The sequence below is a fragment of the Bos mutus genome, chromosome 4 (genome assembly GCF_027580195.1).
Source record: "Bos mutus isolate GX-2022 chromosome 4, NWIPB_WYAK_1.1, whole genome shotgun sequence".
Classification (NCBI taxonomy): domain Eukaryota; kingdom Metazoa; phylum Chordata; class Mammalia; order Artiodactyla; family Bovidae; genus Bos; species Bos mutus.
In genome coordinates, this window is record NC_091620.1 from 103,421,726 (window position 1) to 103,445,813 (window position 24,088).

The 24,088-nt window shown below is 40.8% G+C and overlaps 1 protein-coding gene across 2 annotated transcripts; it reads left to right on the forward strand.

The window, feature by feature from the left end:
* Positions 1 to 1,806: 1,806 nt before the first annotated feature.
* ASNS (asparagine synthetase (glutamine-hydrolyzing)) lies at positions 1,807 to 23,503 on the forward strand. Of its 2 annotated transcripts, none has more exons than XM_070369814.1 (12): positions 1,807 to 1,958; positions 6,643 to 6,914; positions 12,834 to 13,071; positions 16,162 to 16,347; positions 16,606 to 16,707; positions 17,594 to 17,721; positions 18,911 to 19,037; positions 20,328 to 20,434; positions 20,919 to 21,019; positions 22,318 to 22,399; positions 22,488 to 22,643; positions 23,167 to 23,503. In XM_070369814.1, exons 2-12 carry the CDS (start codon positions 6,666 to 6,668, stop codon positions 23,374 to 23,376), a joined length of 1,686 nt encoding a protein of 561 aa, XP_070225915.1. In that variant the 5' UTR covers positions 1,807 to 1,958; positions 6,643 to 6,665; the 3' UTR covers positions 23,377 to 23,503. The 2 variants fall into 2 exon arrangements, with proteins under 2 accessions (XP_070225915.1, XP_070225916.1); XM_070369815.1 differs by having other exon boundaries at positions 1,883 to 2,021.
* Positions 23,504 to 24,088: the final 585 nt, after the last annotated feature.

Consider the following 24,088-nt stretch of genomic DNA (forward strand, 5'->3'; position numbering starts at 1 on the left):
TAACATCTTTGCCATCAACTTGTGTCTACTACATGCTCTGTTCTTAGGGAATTTATATCCTTGGCAATTACTGAACTAGTTGGGAATGTATTACATGAGGATATCAAACCTGTATCCTCGACAAGCATTGACTGTAGTCTGATCTCAGTATGTCTCTGCACATGTAAGTTTACTATTTCTTAATTTATTTTGGTGCTGATGTGACCAATAAAACACACATGTACCATAGAGTGTTATGAAGTCATGGCGCCTCGTTTATTTTTATCACAGCGTGTTTTCTCTATCAAAGAGACACTGAAAGTGCTCTACCTTCTTGTGGGGGCAGGTCAAGAACACCTTTTTAAACAAAATTCTATAAGGAATCTTTGTACTTAAAAGGTTTAGGGACCACTCATCTATTTTGGCTTTATGTATCAACATGACTTGAATCTTACAAAGAAATATTAGGCCTTAAATGTATTTTTCTGAGGGAAAGTCTTTCCCGGTTCTGCATAATAAATTTGAGGGCAGTACTGTTAGAAGTTCAACAGTGCCTTTAAAATGGCGAGTCTCCATGCAGATAATAAATAGGAAAAAGTCTAATTTTAGGGTAATTCTCCAATATAGGAATGGGGATGAAATCTAGAAAATATATTTTGTCCTGAACAGAAATCATTCATGTTTAGCAAAAATAACAGAGGCTATATTAGCCCTTTTCTCCTCTGTCAGCATTTCCAGTATAACCCAGATCTTCTTGTCATTCTGTTCCACAGGCAGATGTGATGAAAAGAAAAAGGCGTGGGGATCCAGACAAACATGGCTTCACAGCCTGGATCCACAACTATTAGGTGTGTAAATTTGGATAATATTCTTCTAACTGGGTCTAATGTAAAAATAACCAGATTGCAATGCTATGGGGTTTTTTTGATGAGATAGTTGATAATATGGGGATGAAAAAATTGATTTCCCTCCTTGGGTGCTATAACTCTTTAGAACTCTCATCACTTTAGTACTTAAAAATTTCAGGATTTGGAAGGACCTCTAGTAGTCTCTCATTTGCTTATTTTAAAGATGGAAATGTAAAGAGGTTATAGAAGGTATCTAATGATCATATTACTATATAAGTCATAAAATTCAGACTGGAATGGAACTCAGTCTTTTTCCAGAAAGCGTAACTTGTCAACGATCAAATGTAATGAGTAATTGAATCAAATCGAGTACACGTATCCACTGAGCCGGTCCTAGGACTCAAAAGGTGAAGAAGTCGACATAGCCAACAAGGTGACAATCTGGTTGAGCGCCAATACAACCCCATAAGACGTCTGACGATCCGTCACAAGACAAATACACTGAGCACATGCTCAGAGGGAGGAGAAATGTAACTCTGTCTGAGGTAGAAGAACCTAAAGAAATCTAACTTGCATTTAATAAAAGGTGGAGACCCTTTCAGCCATCTGCCTCAGTATTTATTAATTTAGCAAATATATGTGTATCCACAGCTATGTATCAGATGCTGTCTTATAGTAAGGAAGAAATAAAGTGTTAAACATTTGGCAATTGAGGACATGAGGAAGATACGCTGCAGACGGCATATTGCAATGTTACTGATGATTTCGCTAAGAACAAACCAGGTACGAAAGTTTAATGAATTGTCAGAACAGCAGGTAAGGCCATCCTACGTGTCAGTGGCGTACCTGGCCAGACCTCTGAGGTTATCCTTCAGCAGAGGCACTAACGCTTTAAGACGCGGGAGCCGTTCCTCCGCCTCCATCGCTCTGCATCCTGTCCTGGCCAGGCTACAGCGTCTATACGCCCCGCGGGCCACGCCCCTGCGCGTTGGTTGGTCTTTCCAGAAGTGATGAAACTTCCCGCAAGCATTACAGGAGCTGGGAGGGTATAAAGTGAGGGGTGAGAGGAAAACCCCCAACCTGCAAGCCGCAGCTGGGCCCTTCCAGCCCACCCGCCCCACCGGAGCCCAGGTAGGCCCGGCAGCCGCGGGTCGCGGCGCCCTTGCAGCGTGCCGCAGGGCCGCCCCGGGAGAGGTAGGAAGATGTGCGGCAGCATGGCCCGCCCGAAGGGTGGGCAGACGCGGATCCCGGCACCCCGGGATGCTGCAGCTCCAGCCAGGCCGGGGAGGCGGGGCCGATTGTTGCGCACCTGGGAGCCAGCTGGGGTGGGAAGACCTCCGCTGGTCTGGAAGAGAGGGGTCGCGTGGCCCCCAGAGTCGCGGCCCTGCAGCTCCGGAGAGGCGGCGGCGGCGGTTTAAGTTGGCGCCTGTAAATTTCTTTCTTTTTTTTTTTTTTAAGTTATTGTTATTATATTGCGTCGAAACTTGCGGAAATTTCTGCATTTCCAGGGTCCTGGCCTTGATGGGCTGGAGGGAGCACGTGGTCCGAGTGCAGCTGGGAGTCGCGGGGCCACGCGTTCCCTAGGCTCTGATCCTGCATAGAGTCTGCTGAGCTGTCACGGCCTCGGATACTCCTTACCTCCGGTTTCCACTCGGTTTCTCTTAGCTACCCCTCCCCCGACCTCTTGTTGCAAGACTCAACAAGTGACTTGCTAAGCAAATCCTGCCCAGAAGAGATCGGTTTGGGATGACAGGTGGCGCGGTCAGGGAAAAGGCAAACAAAAACAAAAAAAAAATCTGGCATGTCTTTTCTCAATGATTATCTGTTTTATAGGAACGGCTTCAAATTAATGTTATTATTTTGAGTGAAGGAACACTCCCCGCCCCGCCGCCCCCCAGCCTGTGGCCTACATTATTTCCTAACCGTCTGTTGCCCATGGTGCTTGACAAATAATTTAAAAGCACCAGTAACTCAGCTTTTTCATTGATTGATCGCAATATTGTAAGATTCATTAGAGGTAACTTAGTAGGTCTTGAAGGCAGGAGTTAGTTGCTGAGATCTTAAACTTCACCATAGCACTTAAAGTATTGGTTTAAGTAAATGTGCTGAAACAACACTCCTATTCAGTAACAATTAGCCACATGTGAGTACTGAAAACGGGAAATGCTGGCTAATCCGGATTGAGGTTTAATAGAGAAAAGCAATGTAAAATATCCTGTCAATATTTTTGTACTGATTTTACATGTTGCAGTAATAGTAATACTATTTTCAGTACATTGTGTTAAAATCTATTTAAAATTTAATTTTTTTCTCTTTTAATGGAGCTACTAGTTTATTAAGCATTACATATGTGGCTTACATTTCCATTGGACAGCACTGCTTTAGACTTTTATGAGGAAATATGGAAAATTACTGGTAACAGGTAACAGCAGTGGGAAAAAGCCTTGCCAAGTAGGATGTTTGCAAGTAAAACAGATCCCAATATCAATAATTGGTGATAGTTTTAATTTGCTTTTCCTGCTGAAGAAACGTGTGCTTTGCAGTCATTTGCCATCCCTCTTTCCCCTCCAATTGAGTGCTTAAGTGTATTGCTATAGCACAATTAGTGGGATTCACCAAATAGCGTTAAGAAGACTTAGGGGAATGATTCACTAATGACCTCATGTGATTTTCAAAGCACTTTCAGAGCCTATTTTTCATTGGTATAGAGTCAGAGGTAGATGGCTTATTGATAGTCAACTCACTTAAATCACACTGAATTTTCCCAGTAAATCTCAAAATAAATCCAAGCATACCTGGTTAGTTGTGCTTTGCAGGTACTGCTTTTTTTTCTTCTTCAAATTGAAGGTGCATGGCAAGTCTGCATAGGCACCATGTTTCCCAACAGCATTTGCTCGTGTTGTCTGTCACATTTTGGTAACTTCAAATTTTATTACCGAAATCTGTGACAAGTGATCTTTGAAGTTTCTGTTGCAAAAAGCTTGCTACTTGCTGAAGATTCAGATGATGGTTAGCATTTTTTTTAGCAATATTTTTAAATTATAGTATGTACATTGCTAGACATCATGCTATTGCACATTTAATAAATAGACTACAGTATAGTGTAAATAAAACTTTTATATGCACTGGGAAACCAAAAGGTTCACGTGACTTGCTTTATTACAACAACCAAACTGACAGTGTCTCAAAGGTGTTCCTGTATCTGATTATGGGCATTTGGTCAAATGTCTGGAAGGGTCCACATAGAACATGTGATACTTCTTTCCAGGTTGTTTTAATACAGCTTTCCATGTATTTGGTCTGGTCTCATGAGAAGGGCCTAACAAGGCCATGGTTCTTCTGGCCTTGCGAAGATGAACCGCGTTGTTTTTCAGAGATACTGCTCTGTTTGTCCCACCTACTGTGGTTCATTTTAACATGAATGAAATGTCTTCAGACGGTTGTTCCAAGTGATTAATGTAACTTGAATATTTATGTACTTTTTGATGACATTTATCAAGGCATTTGCTACAAATTTGCATCAAAAAAATACCAAAATAGTTTCCAAGAGTTCTAGATTTTTACCTAAGTAAAGTAACTGTTTGGAGTTGACTGCATCCAAATAAAATGTCTCTATTTTTACAGCTAAGAACTGAATTTGAATAGAAAAGTAATTAACATTTGTATTTGTATAGGAAGTACTTACTTGCTTCTTGGCCTACAAAGACAAGCCATGTTGTTTATCAGAGATACTGCTCTGTTTGTCCAGGCTGCCACGCTGTTTATCAGAGATACTGCTCTATTTGTCCGGGTTACTTTGCTTTCTTTCTGACCATGGTGGCTTTCAGACAGAAGTGTTTAAGAACATTTTGGTCCTTTAGAACATTTTCATGGTGAACATTTTGTATCTCTGTCAACTTAAAAAAGCTTCTTTTGTCATTAAGCTAGGATATCAGATAATAGTGCGTTCTCTTCTCTTTTTACAATTTCTTTGATAATATTTGAATAAATCACTTGGCGGTAAGGTAGAAGTAATGAAATGTTTATAATATCTAGGTATGTTAATATTACACTTAGGCAGTATGTACAGTCATCTTTTCTACCTATTAAATGTCTGTTACGACCAACCTAGACAGCATATTAAAAAGCAGAGACATTACTCTGCCAATAAAAGTCCGTCTAGTCAAAGCTATGGTTTTTCCAGTAGTCATGTATGGATGTGAGAGTTGGACTATAAACAAAGCTGAGTCCCAAAGAACTGATGCTTTTGAACTGTGGTGTTGGAGAAGACTCTTAAGTCCCTTGGACTGCAAGGAGAGCTCCAACCAGTCCATCCTAAAGGAAATCAATCCTGAATATTCATTGGAAGGACTGATGTTGAAGCGGAAACTCCAATACTTTGGCCACCTGATGCGAAGAACTGACTCATTTGAAAAGAACCTGATGCTGGGAAAGATTGAAGGTGGGAGGAGAAGGGGATGACAGGGGATGAGATGGTTGGATGGCATCACTGTCTTGATGGACATGAGTTTGAGGAAGCTCTGGGAGTTGGTAATGGACAGGGAAGCCTGGCGTACTGCAGTCCATTGGGGTGTAAAGAGGCAGACCTGACTAAGCGACTGAACTGAACAGGTAAAGAGATGCATTTAGGGGACTTGCCTGGCAGTCCCTGGCAGTTAAGACTCCCAGACGGACTGCACAGGGTGTGGGTTTGATCTCTGGTTTTAGTTGTTGTTCAGGTGTTCAGTCCTGTCCAACTCTTGGTGACCCCATGGACTGCAGCACACCAGGCTTCCTGGTCCTTCACTGTCTCTAGGAGTTTGCTCAAACTCATGTCCATTGAGTTGATGATGCCATCCAACCATCTCATCCTCTGTTGCCCTCTTCTCCTGCCCTCAAACTTTACCAGCATCAGAGTCTTTTCCAGTGAGTTGGCTCTTTGCATCAGATGGCCGAAGTATTAGAGCTTCAGCTTCAGCATCAGTCCTTCCAATGAACACCCAGGACTGATCTCCTTTAGGATGGACTGGTTGGATCTGCTTGCAGTCCAAGGGACTCTCAGGAGTCTTCTCCAACACCACAATTCAAAAGCATCAATTCTTCGGCATTTAGCCTTCTTTATGGTCCAACTCTCACTTCTGTACATGACTACTGGAAAAACTTTGATTATATGGACCTTTGTCAGCAAACTGATGTTTCTGCTTTTTAATATGCTTTCTAGGTTTGTCAGCTATTCTTCGAAGGAACAAGCGTCTCTTAATTTCATGGCTGCAGTCTGCAGTGGGGGAACCAAGATCCTGCATGCCCGTGGCGCAGCCCAAAATATTGAATAAAAAATAAAAGAAAGGAGATGCATTTATTCTTAAGACCTAAGAGGCAATTGTAGTATGCTGGAGCATCTCTTGGATTTTTCAGAGCTTTTGGGATTCTGGGATGAAGAGAGTAGACTAGGATCTCTGGGTGGGCTGGAGCCAGTCTGCATGTGTATCTGTGTCTTGGGTGTAAACCTAGGATAGAAAACAGAGCGTGGCCTGAACACTGCTAGCTCTAGCTGACCAAATCAAAATGTCAGAGGGAAGCAGGCTTTGACTAGGGGCTAAACTGCTGTATATTAATAGCCGGCTGGATGTAAAGGTCATTCATCTTTTCTGAATACTTGTAAGTAGATTAAATCATTCTCTTACCCTCTCTGCCTGCCAATCTACTGGTAGATTGCTCTGGATAAGATAATATATTTCACGCTTTGAAGTGGCTTATGCAAGTTTTGGGAATCGAGATTGAATGCAGACTTGAGTTGGATGTTGACTATTTAATTGATCTGCTTTTGTCTCCATAGAGAGCCTGGAGCTTCATCGCACCATGTGTGGCATTTGGGCGCTCTTTGGCAGCGATGACTGCCTTTCTGTTCAGTGTCTGAGTGCTATGAAGATTGCACACAGGGGTCCGGATGCATTCCGTTTTGAAAATGTTAATGGGTACACCAATTGCTGCTTTGGATTTCACCGGTTGGCGGTAGTTGACCAGCTGTTTGGAATGCAGCCAATTCGAGTGAAGAAATATCCTTACTTGTGGCTCTGTTACAATGGTGAAATCTACAACCACAAGAAGGTAAACAGAATAAAACCAGAAGGTATCTGGATGTGATTAAGCCTCAGAGATAGTTGATTATAATAATTTTATTTTGTTTAATGTTTTTTACTTTTCAACCACTTCCCATGTTCATTCTCACTTGCTCCAATTATATATAGATAGACAGGGCACAGATGCACAGAGGTAGAATGACTTGGTCACCAAAAAATAAATGAGGATTCCATTTCAGGTTTTTAACTCTTAAAAAATCTTTTTTTTCCCTATTATTAATTTGAATACCTGTGTTAGGCACCAGGGCTACAGTAATAAATATGAGAGGTAGGTCTGCATACTACTGGAGTGTATTCCTATTAAGGAGCAGACAAAAAAAATCATTGTGCATATACTTGTGTTCTTGTGTGTTCAGTCATGTCCAACTCTTTGTGACCCCATGGGCGGTAGCCCACCAGGTTCCTCTGTCCATGGAATTTTCCAGGCAGGAATACTGGAGCAGGTTGCCATTTCCTTCTCCAGGGGATTGTCCTGACCCAGGGATTAAACCCGAATCTCACATGTCCTGCATTGGTTGGCGGGTTCTTTACCAGCTGAGCCACCAGAAAAGCCCCATACATATACTAAGCTTTATGAAAAAAGGAATTTGGAGTTGATGGGTATGGGAGATCAGTTTCAGTACAGGTTTGTCAGAGAAGGCCTCTTGAGGAGCTGTCATTTAAACTCAGACCTAATGGACAAGGATGAACTAGCAGGGCTGGGAAGAGCATTTTGTGCAGAGCGAACAGCATGTGTAGAGCCCTGGGATGTTCATAAGTGAACAAGGGGCAGGTGGGCCAGATGGGCTTGGAGAGGTCGGGCAGGACCAGAGCAAGCAGGACTTGGTAAGACGGTAGAATGTAATTCTAAGAGCAATGAGATTTGAAGATTTTAAGGCAGGGATAGAATGTAATATCTTGTGGGTGATCCTGCTGTCGACTAAAAAAATACGCGCAACCTAAAAGTTGAGAGTTATGTTTTATTCTGTGGGAATGTTAGGACAGTATCTCTGGTGACCCCTAGAGAGCCAGTCCTGAGGAGGTGGGGGAGGAGCCAGGCTATATAAAAGTTTGCAGAAAGAGGCAGGTAATCTGAATAATAAAAGATTACTGTTAAGAGAAAACAAAATCTCTCACATGAGGAGATTTAGGGATCTTCTATGTACGGGAAGATGCAAGTGTCCAGGCTTGCTGAAATCATTTCTTCCGGTATGCATCTAGCTATCTGGGGCCAATCCTGCTTTCTTTATCTCTCACATACTAATTCCTTGTTTACCATTAGAGATGGCAAAAGTGGCCAGTGGCCCACTCACCCATCCTCCCAGCTCCTCTGCACTTCCTGGAGAGGAAGTAGATGATGGCTCCCAAATAGCTGGCTTTGTTTCACCTGGGCTTGGAAATTTGCATGTGGAAAAGGCTTGTTTACTGTGACCATAAAACAGAAAACATTTCATTTCAGATTGCCCTTAAAGTGCTGTTGTGTAATTGTCGTAATCGGAGCCAAGGGTCAGACAGGTAGCCAGATGCAGTGGAGTGCAAGAAGGAAGCACTAAAATTGGAACAGCTTTTAATCTGGTGAAAGTGTACTCTTAGAATGAGAATGGTGAGGGTGTGAAAATTCTGACCCGAGGAAGCCACATTTGCTAAGAGCATTGCAATATGGAATTATGTGGGGCTAGGGTTTCATAAGAAAATTTTGGATCTAAAATGGGCAAGTTATTTTTTGTTGCTTGCCTCCGCAACTGTTAATTTTGAAAATTCCACATTTATAGAAAATAACAGAATATAGAGCACCTGGATTGAATAACTGCTAACGCTTTGCCTTTTTGGCTTCATCTCTCTGTCCGTACTACACAGACGTTCAGTTCTGGGCTTAATCACTTTAGAGTATACCTAGGTGGTATAGAATCTGCCGCTAATGCAGGTGACGTGGGTTCAATCCCTGGGTCAGGAAGATCCCCTGGAGAAGGAAATGGCAGCCCACTCCAGTGTTCTTGCCTGGAGAATCCCAGGGACGGGGGAGCCTGGTGGGCTGCCATCTGTGGGGTCGCACAGTCGGAAACGACTGAAGTGACTTAGCATAGCATAGGTGGTATAGAATCTGCCTGCTAATGCAGGTGACGTGGATTCAATCCCTGGGTCAGGAAGATCCCCTGGAGAAGGGAATGGCAACCCACTCCAGTATTCTTCCCTGGGATACCCCACAGACAGAGGAACCTGGTGGACTACAGATCATAGGGTCACAAAAGACTCAGACATGACTGAGAGACTAAACATCAACAGCAACAAATAGTGTGGCATTTTAAAATGTGTAAGCATTTATCTCCTAAGAAGGACATTCTTCTACTTTATACCAATACTATTCTATAACTCCTGAGAATCCATAATACCCTCTAATATTTAGTTCATAGTAGATTTCACCAGGTGTTCCAAGAATATATTGATATTTATAGCTGTGTTTTGGTTTGACTCAGATTGCATTCAAGGTTTATACATTTGGTTGTGATGTTTCTTGGTACTTTTTGAGCCTTCTTGATATGTTCCTGTCATTCATGAGTCAGTCAGTTCAGTCACTTAGTCATGGCTGACTCTTTTCGACCCCATGAACTGCAGCATGCCAGGCCTCCCTGTCCATCACCAGCTCCTGTCCATGTCCATCGAGTGGGTGATGCCATCCAACCAATCTCATCCTCTGTTGTCCCCTTCTCTTCCCACCTTCAATCTTTTCCAGCATTAGGGTCTTTTCAAATGAGCCAGTTCTTTGCATCAGGTGGCCAAAGTATTGGGGTTTCAGCTTCAGCATCAGTCCTTCCAATGAATATTCAGGACTGATTTCCTATAGGATGGACTTTCATTCATGAGTAGGGATTTATATTTTAGTCATCCTCTGGTCATATGGCTTTAGCCATTGTTTATTGTCCACTTAGTTCACTTATAGGAATACTTCAAGGAAAATGCTTCTCATTTGAAGAATCATTACAATTATTCAAGGCTTCCCAGGTGGCGCTAGTGGTAAAGAATCCGCCTGCCAAAGCAGGAGATGCAAGAGATGTGGGTTTGATTCTTGGCTTGGGAAGATCTCCTGGAGTAGGAAATGGCACCCAACTCCAGTATTCTTGCCTGGAAAATTCCATGGGCAGAGGATCCTGGCAGGCTGCAGTCCATGGGGTTGCACAGAGTCAGACACAACTGAACAGCTGAGCACAACGGGCTATTGCCCACTACACATACAAACACACACACAGATAGTTATTTAACAAGTTCCTTTCTTATATTTGGACTTCCCTGATGGCTCAGATGGTAAAGGGTCCGCCTACAGTGTAGGAGACCTGGGTTCTATCCCTGGGTTGGGAAGATCCTCTGGAGAAGGCAATGGCAACCCACTCTAGTACTCTTGCCTGGAAAATCCCATGGACGGAGGAGCGTGCGTGGTAGCTTACAGTTCATGGGGTCGCAAAGAGTCGGACACGACTGAGTGACTTCACTTTCACTTTCACTTTCTTCTCTTGTATTTAATTAAGGCCTACTGTACACCAGACATCATTGTCCTGGTGTTTGGAAGTGAAATGGAACAGGAAAGGTAAAAATGGACTTTCAAACTAGTGGGACTAAAGGAAGGAGGCAGTTAGAACTTCCTTACTGGGAAGTCCCTGGTGGTCCAGTGTTTAAGACTCCGTGGTTCCACTGCAGGGGCTGTCGGTTTGGTCCTTGGTCCGGGAACTAAGATCCCACATGCGAGAGGTGTGGCCACAAAACCAAACAAACGAAAACCAAAAAAAACTTCCTTTCTAAGCCAAGTTAGTACCATATATGTAAGAATGCTAAGTTGTATCATAGCAGTAGTGGCCTGACTTTCCCCTTAAATGAGATAGGAAATGCCTAGTTTTCCTTGAACAACATAGCTGCTTTTGCGTATTTTGTGAATACGTTGTTAAAAAGTTAAATATTTTGAAAACATTTTTTCTTCTAAATTAGCCAAGTATGTTGTATGTTCAGAAGCAGAGGAGTTCCATTGCTTCTACCCATTGTTCAGGTTATCCAATGCAAACAGCTAAAATCTGTCTAAAGAGTAGAACCGACATTTTAGGCTTATGTGAAAAATTCTTCAGCGTAAGCTTCAAAGTCCCCCTTTTTTGATAAAAATAGAATTTACTGCAAAATATAGCCAGCAGTGTGTCGGGAGTAGATGGAGACCCATCAGAGAGAAGAATATGAGTGCAGGCTGGGCAGAGAGAAGGCCCTGTCGTGGAGGGAAGCGCTTTAGAAAGCTGCAGCCAGCATGTCAAACGGCGGTGTGATTTCTGGATGGTGGCAGGGTACTGGGAGCTTCAAGAGAGTGGACAGTGTACATGTGAATCATTAACCAAAAAACTACCTGTGAGCTTTAGGCCAAAGAGCCATGGTGATGGGGTGGTCATGGAGGGTAGGTGGGAAGCTGTTGCTGGCTAAAAGTCGTCGAGTGTTGTAGGCTCATTTATCCTGCAGGTACGTAAGCCCAGAAGGGTCAACAGAAGACCCTCTGCAACCCCTACCTCCTTGTGACAGAGATCACCACGGACAGTCTCTCAGAGTGGGGAGAGGCGACCAAGAGGTGACTTTGTGGTCACTGAAAGTGGCCAGAGCCCATCTTTGGACAGTTCTGAGCTTTTAGGCAAAAGGTTAAGAAATTACAGAGTGAGTGTGGTTGTGAAGCATGCTTTTCAGGTCATACAAGCATAGAGACTTCTTAAATTTTAAAAACATGTTTTAAGTGTTCAAATCTACCCAGCATTTCCATTTGATTTTGTTTATATGAACCTCTTCTCTATTATCAGCCAAAAATATGAGTAAGTACAAAGAGGGACACACTGAGAACTTTGCAGCCTCACAATTTACCAGTGGTAATGGAGAGCCGTGGGAGTTTGGGCCTGATTTAATGAAACCCTCTCTGCATGTGGTGGGTGTGATGGTATATTTGTTGTTCCCCAGGAGGAGGTGGATCAATAAAGCTTCAGTATCATCATTCTGTCCGTCCCTGAGAAGTAGCTTTAATGCCTAATGGAGAAGAATGGGATGCTGTAGACCTCCCCAGGGCCAGCAACTTTGTTTTGGACCATTTGTCTCCGTCATCATTGCGCAATTGTCCATCAGGAAATAGTGTCAAATGTGTTTGTCCTTTTGCTTTCTGTTTTCATAGGAAGTGTTTCAGAGGACACATTTTTTGTGTCATGACACCTGGACAATCTATTTACTTAACTTACCTATTTATGTAAATACACATGTATTGGGCTTCCCTGGTGGCTCAGCAATAAAGAATTCTGCCAGTGCAGGAGATGCAGCTTTAATCCCTGGGATAGGAAGATCCCCTCGAGAAGGGCATGGCAACCCACTCCACTATTCTAGCCTTGGAAATCCCATGGACAGATGAGCCTGGTGGGCTACAGTCCATGGGGTCACAGAAGAGTTGGACATGACTTAGAGACTAAGCAACAACAACTATGCATGTATTACATATATAGTATGTACATAATATCCATTTCCATCCCTCCATATAATACAGGGGTACATTACCTATGTCTTCTATTTATCAGAATGCACCTAAAGTTTTCTGGCCTTTTTTTTCTTCTCATATATTCATACTATTATATGTAATAAATAAATAATATAGTTAAATTTCCTATATTTTAGAGTCAAATAAACTAGTTATTTACTTAAAAAAAAATAAAGTTTTCATGGGCTTAGCTTTATGTTACAATTTGATTCTGAGTTCAAACAAACTGTATTTTGATAATGCCATGATTCTTTTAAATCACATCACTAAGATACACAAAATTATAGAGCACAAAAATGCTGAAGCAACTTTGCAATAAAAAAAAATTAGTGAAAGCACAGGATTCTAACATTTTCATTTTGCTATTGTTTCCTTAAGCTGCAACACCATTTTGAATTTGAATACCAGACCAAAGTGGATGGTGAAATAATCCTTCATCTTTATGACAAAGGAGGAATTGAACAAACAGTTTGTATGTTGGATGGAGTATTTGCATTTATTTTACTGGATACTGCCAATAAGAAAGTGTTCTTGGGCAGAGATACCTATGGGGTGAGACCTTTGTTTAAAGCCATGACAGAAGATGGATTTTTGGCCGTGTGTTCAGAAGCTAAAGGTAATGATAGAATTTTTCTGTGGTATTTCATTATTGTCCCGATTCTGTGTTTTCTTCTAGACCGTATTTACAAATCTAATCCAATCCATATATACAAGTGGGGCAACCCAATTTTTTTACAAGTGACTGTGTTAGTCATGGATTTTCTAGGCCTCCTTTTTTTTTTTTAAACCACGGAGCTGGAGTCTCCTTTTTGGCACTTAAAACTCTGTAATCCTTACAGGATAGGTCTGTAGTAAAGTCATGTAATTTTTGTTGTGCTAATAGGTTCTGTGTCTGGTTTGATCCCGTGTGTGTTTTCGAGTTTTCCTGTGTCATGTGGTGACAGTAAGGTTGGCCAGCCCTGCAGTTACTGCACTGTGGTACTGTGCCAGGCTGTCCCACAAAGTCATTTTTATTCAGCGCTTTTTAAACAGCTTTATTGGGGTATAATTTACATGCCATACAATTCATCCATTGGAAGGATACCAGTGATTTTTAGTATGTTCATAGATACTGCAACCAAAACTAGTCAATTTAGAATTTTTTTTTTTTAAATCATCTCAAAACTAAGCCTTTTACTCTTAAGCTGTCACTCCCCATCCCTTTATATTCATTAAGCATTAAGCTTCCTGTCCCCGTCTTCCTTCCTCCTTCCGCACCCCCAGTTCCAGCCAGTCAGTCCGTCTTTGTGGATTTCCCTATTCTGGCCATTACATACCAGTGGAGTCATACCCTGTGTGGCCTGGTATTTCATTACTGGCTTCTTTCACTTGGCATAATGTTTCCAAGGTTTGCCTATGTTGTAGCATGTTATCAGTATTTACATCTTTTTATTTACTTTTTATGACCTGAAGATATTCCATTACCTGGATATACCACGTTCTGTTCATCCCATGTTTATTCTTTTGTCAGTTGATGGACAGTTGGCGTTTATGAATAATGTTTCTCTACGTATTTGGGTACAAGTTTTTGTGTGGTTTCATTTTTCTTGGGCATATACCTAGGAGGGATCACATGATTTACTCTGTGTTTATAAATAGCATTAAAAAGAATAAAATACTTGGAATAAATGTAACAAAAGTACAAAACTGTATGCTGAAAACTGTAAAACGTTGTTGAAAGAAGATCTAGAGAAATTGGAAAGCATCCCATGATCACGGATTGAAAACTTAGCATTGTTAAGTTGGCACAGACTCCCCTAATGGATCTACAGATTCAACATGATCTCTGTCAGTATCCCAGGTGATTACTTTGTAGAAATTGACAAGCTGACTCTGAAATGCATAGGGAATTGCAAAGGCTTCAGAATAACCAAAGCAATCTTGAAAAAGAATAAAGTAGGAGGACTCTCCCTTCCTGACTTAAAAATGTACTGCAAAGCAAGGGTAATCAGGACAGTATTGTACTAGCAGAAAGAGAGACGTACAGACCATAGAGCTGAGAGTCCAGAAGTGCATCCGTACATCTGCAGGCAACTGATTGTCAGTGAGGGTATTAGGACCATTCAGTGGACAAAGAATAGTCTTTTCAACAAATGATGTTGGGACAAGTTGACATATGCAAAAAAAACAGTTAAACCATTACCTCACACCATTTATAAAAATCAAAGCAGATCAAACTCTAAAATTTGATCACTAAAGTAAGCACTGAAACTTGATAGTAAAACTAAAACTTTAGTAAGCACTAAAACTATAAAACTCAGGAGAAAGCATAGGGGTAAATCTTCATGACCTTCAATTTTGCAAAGAGTTCTTTGATATGACATCAAAAGCACAAACAACAAGGGAAAAATAGATACATTGGGTTTCATCAAAATTAAACATTCTTGTACTTCTAAGGACACCATCAGGAAAGTGAAAACTCAACCCACAGAATGGAAGAAAATACTTGTACATCATATTTATCATTTTTTGACAATAAAGTTGAGGAAGACAGTCATCGTTTATGTCCTAGCTAGACAGCAATGACATGCTAAACTGTGATCTACCTCCTCGTCTGCTTTTTTGCTTCATTGTTTAAATCCTTTCTCACTTGATGTAATCATACGAGAAAGAACAAGTACACACATTATTTACCCAAAGTGCTGTTAGGGAAGCCCAGCAAAGAGAACACAAGGGAAAAGGAGACTCCTTACTTCCGTTTGTCTCTGATAACCTTGATACGGAATATAATCTCACATCCAGTTTACCCTCTGAGATTTCTAAACTTGTAAGTTTACAAGATGTACTTGTAAGTACATCTTTAACTGCCCTTTTCTAACCAACAGGTCTCATCTAGGGTACTACAGCAGTTTTCCTCTCTCAGTGCTTCCAGAATAGACTATCTAAAACTCATTTGGTTGCGGTGCTTTAAATCGTAATTGCTCCTCAACTTCCGCAGGGGCCGTGTGCCTCACTTGAGGTCTGCTGGTGGGTGGTAGGATCTGGATCTCATTTGCTGTTTGAATTCCATACTACACAGTAGATTCTTGGGTTAACAAACTCAAATTGTACATCATAAGTATTCTGTGTGGATAGGCTGTTACTATTTACAATAAAACTTTTTTTTAAAATCAAAATCGTGATGTCAAGTTGATTACTTCCTGTGAGAACTTAGAAAATTTAAATTATAACATTTAACTCACACACAGTATATAATAACTACATAAGGGATATCTGAGTTTAAAGTACCTTAACAGTGGATCATTTTGCTTATTAAAGGACTGAGAACCATAGCTGTTTTTTAAAAAATACCTCAGGGATGACAAATGACTGCCAGGATATCATAAAATTAAATTTCAAGTCCATCTTTTTGTTTAATAAATGTATCTTTTGTTTGCTTAGTAAAGAAAATAGATTTTTTAAAATCAGAAATTCCAGCTAGGGAGAAGAAATTAAACATTGGAGGTTTTCCTATTGCCTTAAATTATTAGAAATCAGTTTAATTTTTCTGTACATCTCTGTACACTATTACCTTTCTAGTAGGGTTTGAGGTAATTATATTTTTCCTATTTTGCTTATGCAGTGGACATTTTATTTGTATTAAAAAGAAAATAAAGAGGAATTTAGACATGAAAGTTACTATGAAGTATTATCCTCATTTGAATAAATTTATCTTTTTGTTTTGTAGGACTGGTTAACTTGAAGCACTCCATGACTCCTTTTTTAAAAGTGGAGCCTTTTCTGCCAGGACATTATGAAGTTTTGGACCTAAAGCCAAATGGCAAAGTGGCGTCGGTGGAAATGGTGAAGCACCATCACTGTAGAGACGAGCCTCTGCATGCCCTGTATGACGGCGTGGAGAAACTCTTCCCAGGTGAGAGAGCAGATGCCCATCCACCTGTTCCCCACCTCTCGCCCCTAAAGGAAAGCTGTACTCTCACATCATTGAAATGACATCAGTTTGCAAATCTGTTTCCTTTTTAACTTGGAGGTGACGACACACTGAAATTTGGCCTGCTTCACTGTTGAGCAAATGCCATCGTGATGGAGGTGGATGGTTGCATACCTGTTTCAATAAATAATTCAGCCCAGACCTTTCTGCAGCTGTTTCATTTCCTTTATGTGTTAATAGGTTTTGAGATAGAAACTGTGAAGAGCAACCTCCGGATTCTTTTTGACAATGCCGTTAAGAAACGTTTGATGACAGACAGAAGGATTGGCTGCCTTTTATCAGGTGAAGTCAGCTTAAAAAATCTAATTACATTTCATGCATATGTAATTTAAATGATTTATAACTATCCTGGAGGCTTAGACTATAAAATACTTACTTAAAATACTTACTATTGATTCAACCTTTCCTCCATTATAGGATGAAAACGTTTTCTGTAAGTTGCTTTCAATATTCAAAATAACACAGCAACATAAAGTTATACTATAATTGTATTGGCATGAGTGAGCTAGTAAACATGTTTGAGAAAGTTCATGTCCTCCTACTCCACAGTCTTGATGTAAGCCCTAGAATGTGTAGTGTTTTTTGTTGTTCAGTCACTCACTCAGTGGTGTCCAACTCTTTGCAGCCCCATAGACTGCAGCGCACCAGGCTTCCCCTGTCCTTCACTGTCTCCCGGAGTTTGCTCAGACTCATGTCCATTGAGTCCATGATGCCATCCAACCATCTCATTCTTTGTTACCCTCTTCTCCTCTTGCCCTCAGTCTTTCCCAGCATCAGGGTCTTTTCCAGTGAGTCAGCTCTTTGCATCAGGTGGCCAAAGTATTGGAGCTTCAGCATCAGTCCTTCCAGTGAATATTCAGGGTTGATTTCCTTTAGGATTGACTGGTTTGATTTCCTTCCTGTCCAAGGGACTCTGAAGAGTCTTCTCTAGCACCACAGTTCAAAAGCATCAATTCTTTGGCATAGTGGCTTTTAACCAATTTAAGTACTGTTACCATTATGACAGGTTAACTGTTAGATTTTTCTTACTCAAGTTGATTTTCAGTTTATAAAACTTGGGAATTTTAAAGGCAAAACTCTAATCTTGGTGCTTAGGAGGAATATAAATAATCTCTGCTCCTCTCTTAGGTAAGGCCCATAACCACCACACTTTCTGTCTTGCTCATAGGTGGCTTGGATTCCAGTTTGGTTGCTGCCACTCTGTTGAAGCAGCTAAAAGAGGCCCAAGTTCAGTACCCTCTCCAGACATTTGCGATTGGCATGGAAGACAGTCCCGATTTACTAGCTGCTAGAAAGGTAAGACACTGCCTCTTCCTGTTAGGTAGTTAAGACAGACTTGTTAATTATTGATGGTTCTATACTTTGTTGCTGTATTGACTTAGGTAATTGTTTTGAATTAAATATATTAAATGGAATGAAACGCATATTGAAAATCACTTGTGCTGTACACTGTATTTTGGGTACTTTTATCTTCTATGGGCCACACAGTCCTCATAAAACCCAATGATGGTAATCCTGTCCTTTGAAGAGTAAGGCCATGGGTTGAGTGGTTAAGGCTGAAGGCTTTGGAGCCTGATTGTTGGTTTCAAATCTTCACTTTAGCACACAGTCCCACACTTATGTAATGGGAGTGCTCATATCTACTGTGGCACAGTTTCAAGGTGAAAATTACATAGTTCATATAAAGTGTGTGGGATAGAACCTAGCATGTAGTAAGTACTTAGAATGTTAGCTGTTCTTGTTGCTTTTCATTTTCTTTATAATATACTGTGTTTAGGACTGTGGGCAGAGAGAACATTGTACACATTCAGTGTGTGGTAGACCTTGTTCCCATTCTGATGGAACTTCCCGAGTAGATGAGAGAGACCAAGAGTTGTCTGAAAGCCAGTTGACTGATGCTGAATGAATCCGCAAGAGCCAGAGAAAACTGAATGAGGGGGAGGGGCCTTAAGTTAGAAATAGCATTCTAGATGTAAAATGAGGCATTGCAGGAGGGCCAACAGGCGATAAAATCAGCACGAGGGGAGTGGAGGCCATGCTTGTTAGGGTGAAGTCTCGGAGTGAGAAGGGCAGACGGGATGTCCACCTCTTGTGGTCAGTGGAGGGCAGACACTGGGGGACACCGGGGAGCCAGACTAATGGGGCTTGTATGCAGTGGCCTGGAGAATCATTTCCCCGTGCTGTGGTGGCCTGTGAGATCATTTCCTCTTAGCTTGTCTTACTTGTTTTCCACCATTGTTAATTCATGATGTATTATGAACTACTGTTTTATTTTCGAGAGTTTTCCTTTTCTGGAACTTCCCTGGTGGTCTAGTAGTTAAGACTCAGCTTCCAGTGCAAGGGTCATGAGCTTGGTTGGTCCCTGGTCGGGGACCTAATATCCCACATACTATATGAAATGGCTGAAAAAAACCACAGCTTTTTCTTGAAAGAGTAGTCCTTTTCTTAAAAAAACAGGCATATGCATATTTCTTTATGTAATCAGGTGGCAAATCATATTGGGAGCGAACACCATGAAGTCCTCTTTAACTCTGAGGAAGGCATTCAGGTCCTGGATGAAGTCATATTTTCCTTGGAAACTTATGATATTACAACAGTCCGTGCTTCAGTAGGTAAGGTATTTTATGATCCCCCAAAGATTTTAATACTGAAAAGAGTGTAAGGTTTAAAAACTACTATTTCAAGCAGTTGTTTAAAGAACAATACTCATGAATGAACTCAGGTCAAATTCCTGTGTCAGCAGTTGTTGAAGATGAAACGATTTAAGAATTCCTTAATTCCTTAAGAATTAAGAATATATAGTTAAACCTCCACATTTTGGTATCACTATTTATATTTCTTCCAAGAGTTGATGCATAGTTTTCTGTACCTTCTTACCCCCTGTTTTTCTGTATAAAAGTTTGTTGGACTATACATTCTAACTAGTTTCTGTAAAGAATCCTTGTTTTAGATAGATTTTGGTAAATAGTCCATCAATAACTATTATTGTCTAGGAATAAATACTTGCTTTACCCTGTGGGTGCATACTAAGATCATAATTGTACTCCACATCGGACTGGCCAAATATTGCTGAGCCTCTAAATGCTATTGGCTTAGACACACCTCTCTCTTAAGGAACTCAGAATCCAATAGGATTCCATTGCAAAGTTTAGAGTCTGCATTCTCATGCTTTAAACTTTGCAATAACATCACTGGGGTGCTGTCTCTCCCAAAGGAGTAAAAATGATTTCTTGAAGGGTAAAAATCTTAGCTATTACAGTGGTTTCTGGCTTTCCAAAGTACTTAGACAGATATACAGTATTTCTGGTACTAACATTTCATTGGTGAAGGAGATTAGGGAAAAGCTCTAAAAAGTATCACTAGGAAGGTGATAATGAAAAAACCCAAGAAAAATACTAGTTTACAGGGCCATGGAGCAGGACCAAGCATCTTTTAACATGCTTTGCTGTATTTGAAATACGCTGAATGGGGAGTATGACGGAAGAAGCCCCAAATTAAAATTAAGCTACCAAAACCCCAACTTATTATTTTCATGTAGTGATACTAGTGTGAGAGTTATCAAATTTAAGACATTTGAGTCATTGTTCAGCAGAATTTTTTTAGCATTTTTAACATTGTTTAGCAAAATTTTCAGATAGACATTCTTGGTCTGAAAGCAGGAATATTTAAAAACCTATATATAAAATTATGACAGGGCTATGTCATCACAGCAGTACAACTTTTAGATTAAATACATATAAGTGGGTTGCACTGTAGATAAAAGTCATTATTTTGCAAACTACTTCACATAACAGAGTCTAATCAAGTAGCAAAGCTTGCAGCCGTTTTCAGAAACCAAATAAGAGGCATTTTTGGTAGAGGGTTATGTGGACATTAACAATAATTTCTGTCTCTTGTTTAAGGTATGTACTTAATTTCTAAGTACATTCGGAAGAACACAGATAGCGTGGTGATCTTCTCTGGAGAAGGTTCAGATGAACTTACGCAGGGTTATATATATTTTCACAAGGTACGCATTCTCAAATGGAAGGATATTGGTCCTAGGGGAAGAAAAGTATGAATTATTTGACCATTTTCTCTTGTTTTTTTTTGATAAAACAGTAACACTTGGAATATTTTGTGAGGTGTTCGAGAAAATCTGATACAGTCTGTATTTGTTTGGGCAAGAAAGAAGTCTTAATTGTGTCAGATAATACCCATTTTTTAAGAACTAGTTAACATAAGAATCACATTTCTGGTATTTCTTAGTCCCCTGTTGTCTTATGGGCTTTGGACAATGTGAACCTGTCATTTTATCTATTGGTTCTTGCAGTCTTGGAGCGAGGGAAGGCATGCTTTATAAAGCATTTACTTTCTTCCCTAAACTTTGGTGGTTTTTTGTCTTACCCACCTTTAGAGTTGGAGTTGTGTGCAAGAATAAGAAATAAGAAATTTCATTTCCAGAAGCAAAGCTTGAAGGGTGTATTTTTAACTTCAGCTCTGTTTGTAAACAGGCTCCTTCCCCGGAGAAAGCTGAGGAGGAGAGTGAGCGGCTTCTAAGGGAACTCTACTTGTTTGATGTTCTCCGAGCAGATCGAACTACTGCAGCCCATGGGTATCTTGATGTTTTAGGAAGTGATTATAAAAATAACCTCAAAAAACAAAAGGCTTTCTTTTCATTTAGTATATGCTGTGAAGTATGCCTTTTATAGAAAAGATGAAGCTTGTCTCAGTGCAGAGGGAGTAAGCTGAATCAGAGTGCTGTTGTCAGGCTGAGAGTACACGGATAGGTGGTTTCAGGTGGAGTTTCTGTCTTGAAAACAGAACATTCTGCCCACTTCTGGGCAGCTGAGAGGAAAGGCGCTTGCAGCTCTTTTGGGTCTTTTTAAGAGAAATAAGGCTTATACAGCTTCATGTAGTTTAGTGAGCCCTTAGTGCTTGCTTGCCATGTCTGTTTGATGCTATGGGGACCATGGAGGGGAGAGGGAAGTGAAGATGCAAGAGGTTTGATTAGCTTATAAAGTAGGTCTCTTTGGTATCATTTCTGATTATTGAGAGTTAGCACTCTTTAAAGCTGGTCATTTAAAGACTCTTAACCATATGTGATGGGACTTCCCTGATGACTCAGTGGTAAAGAATCCCCCTGCCCAGTGCTGGAGTGGCAGGTTCAATCCCTGGGTCAGAAAGATCCGTGGAGAAGGAAATGGCAACACGCTACTCCGGCGTTCTTGCCTGGGAAATCCCATGAACAGAGAAGCTTGGTTGGGTACAGTCCACGAGGTCGCAAGAGTCAGGCACAGCTTGGTGACTAAACAGCAATAACAACTGTATGTGATACAATCTTTTTTGGTTGCTTCTACCAAATCACACTTAGTTAGAAAATAAGAGGTTGGAGAGTGAACTGAATTCAGACATTTTTATTACTAATTGATTAATAACTTATATTCAGTATAAATCAGTGGTCCATGGTGTTTTTCATCAGAGGTCACATCATCTGTTCTTTGAACCCTGGTTAGGACAGGTAGATAGGGTAATAGCCACAGATTGGCGTTACAATAGATAGTCTCACCTAGAGAAAACTATAACTCAGTAAAGTCTAGGCAAAGTCCATTCTTAATGTTCAGATCACTCATAATTCTTTTTCTGCTTTTTGAGATATTTAATAGATTACAGAAGGGAAAGTGAAAGTAATTATTTTCCAGTAGTTTGTTCACTCCCTAGACAATACATATTTTGAGTGAAGGTTTTTGTACTCGTGCATTTAATGTAGGGCAGTTATGTAGGACTGTAAAAATGACTTTATGATCTTAACATCATTTAGAGGCTGGATGAATTCCTAGGAAACCAAATCAGAATTGAAACTGACAGGCACTAAAGATCCATTTTGGTTTAGATTTTCTTTTCCTTTTTAAGCCTTGAATTGAGAGTCCCTTTCTTGGATCATCGCTTTTCTTCCTACTACTTGTCTCTGCCACCAGATATGAGAGTTCCCAAGGTGGGTAAATCAACTTAAGGTAAAAACTGTCCATTGATACTAGTCATATTTAGAACTTTTACTGATACTCCTTTCATTTTCATGTCAGAATGGGATAGAAAAGCATCTCCTGAGAGAGACATTTGAGGACTCCAATCTGATACCTAAAGAGATTCTCTGGCGACCAAAAGAAGCCTTCAGTGATGGAATAACCTCAGTTAAGAATTCCTGGTTTAGGATTTTACAGGACTATATTGAACATCAGGTATCATATCTTTTAAAAGTATATTTCCTGGAATAAGACAATTGGATGCAAAGTTGTAATCGCTGTTCATTTTGTATTTAATTTAAATGTTTTGTGACTGTAGGAGGGATTCCCTATAAATAATACTTCTTTTAAATTTCAAGAATTCTGTAAAAATTAAGTAGTATGAAGGATTATAAGTAGCATCTAGAATAGAGAGAGGAGACTTAGTGGTCCTCTCTGGCTTGTATCTTACACATTTTGGGGCGCCTGTTGGGTGCCAGACTTACGCACAAAAGAATCAAACACTTAGAGCCACCACTTTGGAGAACTATGCATGTGAATGTTCCTTAAAGGTCACTGCAGCTATGTGCATTAGGGTATTTTAACATTTTCTAAAGGATTAAGAGTCTCTCAGTATTCAGAGATGTCTTTTCTTTCTTTTTTTTGTTTGTTTGATTTTTGTTTTTGTGAAACCAGATTAAGTACATACATTTCTGTGCCATTGTAAGGCCATTTCGCTTCTATCCTGTTACTCTTACAGGTTGATGATGCAGCGATGGCAAGCGCAGCCCAGAAATTTCCCATCAATACCCCCAAAACAAAAGAAGGCTATTACTACCGTCAGATCTTTGAAAACCACTACCCGGGCCGTGCCGACTGGCTGCCCCATTACTGGATGCCCAGGTGGACCAACGCCACGGACCCTTCTGCCCGCACTCTGACCCATTACAAGGCCGCTGCCAAAGCTTAGGCACTCGCTGAGCCCTGGAGTCAAAGTAATCGTTTCTTCTCCTTGTGAAGGGTAGGGATCTTGAGGGCAGGAAGGGCCAACTGTCCAGGCTTGCTTGGGTGTGAAAAAATAAAAGTCTTACATCCGAGACTTTGCTGTAGTCATTTATATTCATACAGCCCCGTGACCAGAGGTAGCTAGAAACTGAACAGCTTTTACTGTATCACAGGAAGGTAGAGAGTGAGATAGGAGAGGGGAAACCATCTGATGGCTGGGAGACCTCACACACCCTCTCCTGTAGAGGACTTCTGGGTCTCATGCCAGTAGGGCATCCTTTTGGTCCTCGCCTCATCTGAGTGTGGTCCTCCTCTGGCTTCCTCCCTTAGTTCTCTCTGCATTCCCAACAGCTGGCTAGTTACACTCTGGAGAGGTGAGTAACTTGTAAGACTTGGACAGCTCTGTTTTGTAAAATAGGTTGACTGCAAACTGCACAGCCTAAAAGTTGAGAATTATGTTTTATTAGGTGGAGTCTCTGACTTAAGATGACAGCCTCTCAGATGGCTCTGAGCGACCACTCTAAAGAGGTAAGGGAAGAGGTGGGATATACAGGAGTTTTTGCCACAAAGGCCAAGTAGTCTAACATATCAACAGATGACAAGTAGAGAAATCCAGGCATCTCAAGTTAATGAATAGCACTTTTCCAGGTATGGGGAGATGCAAGAGTCTGGCCTCA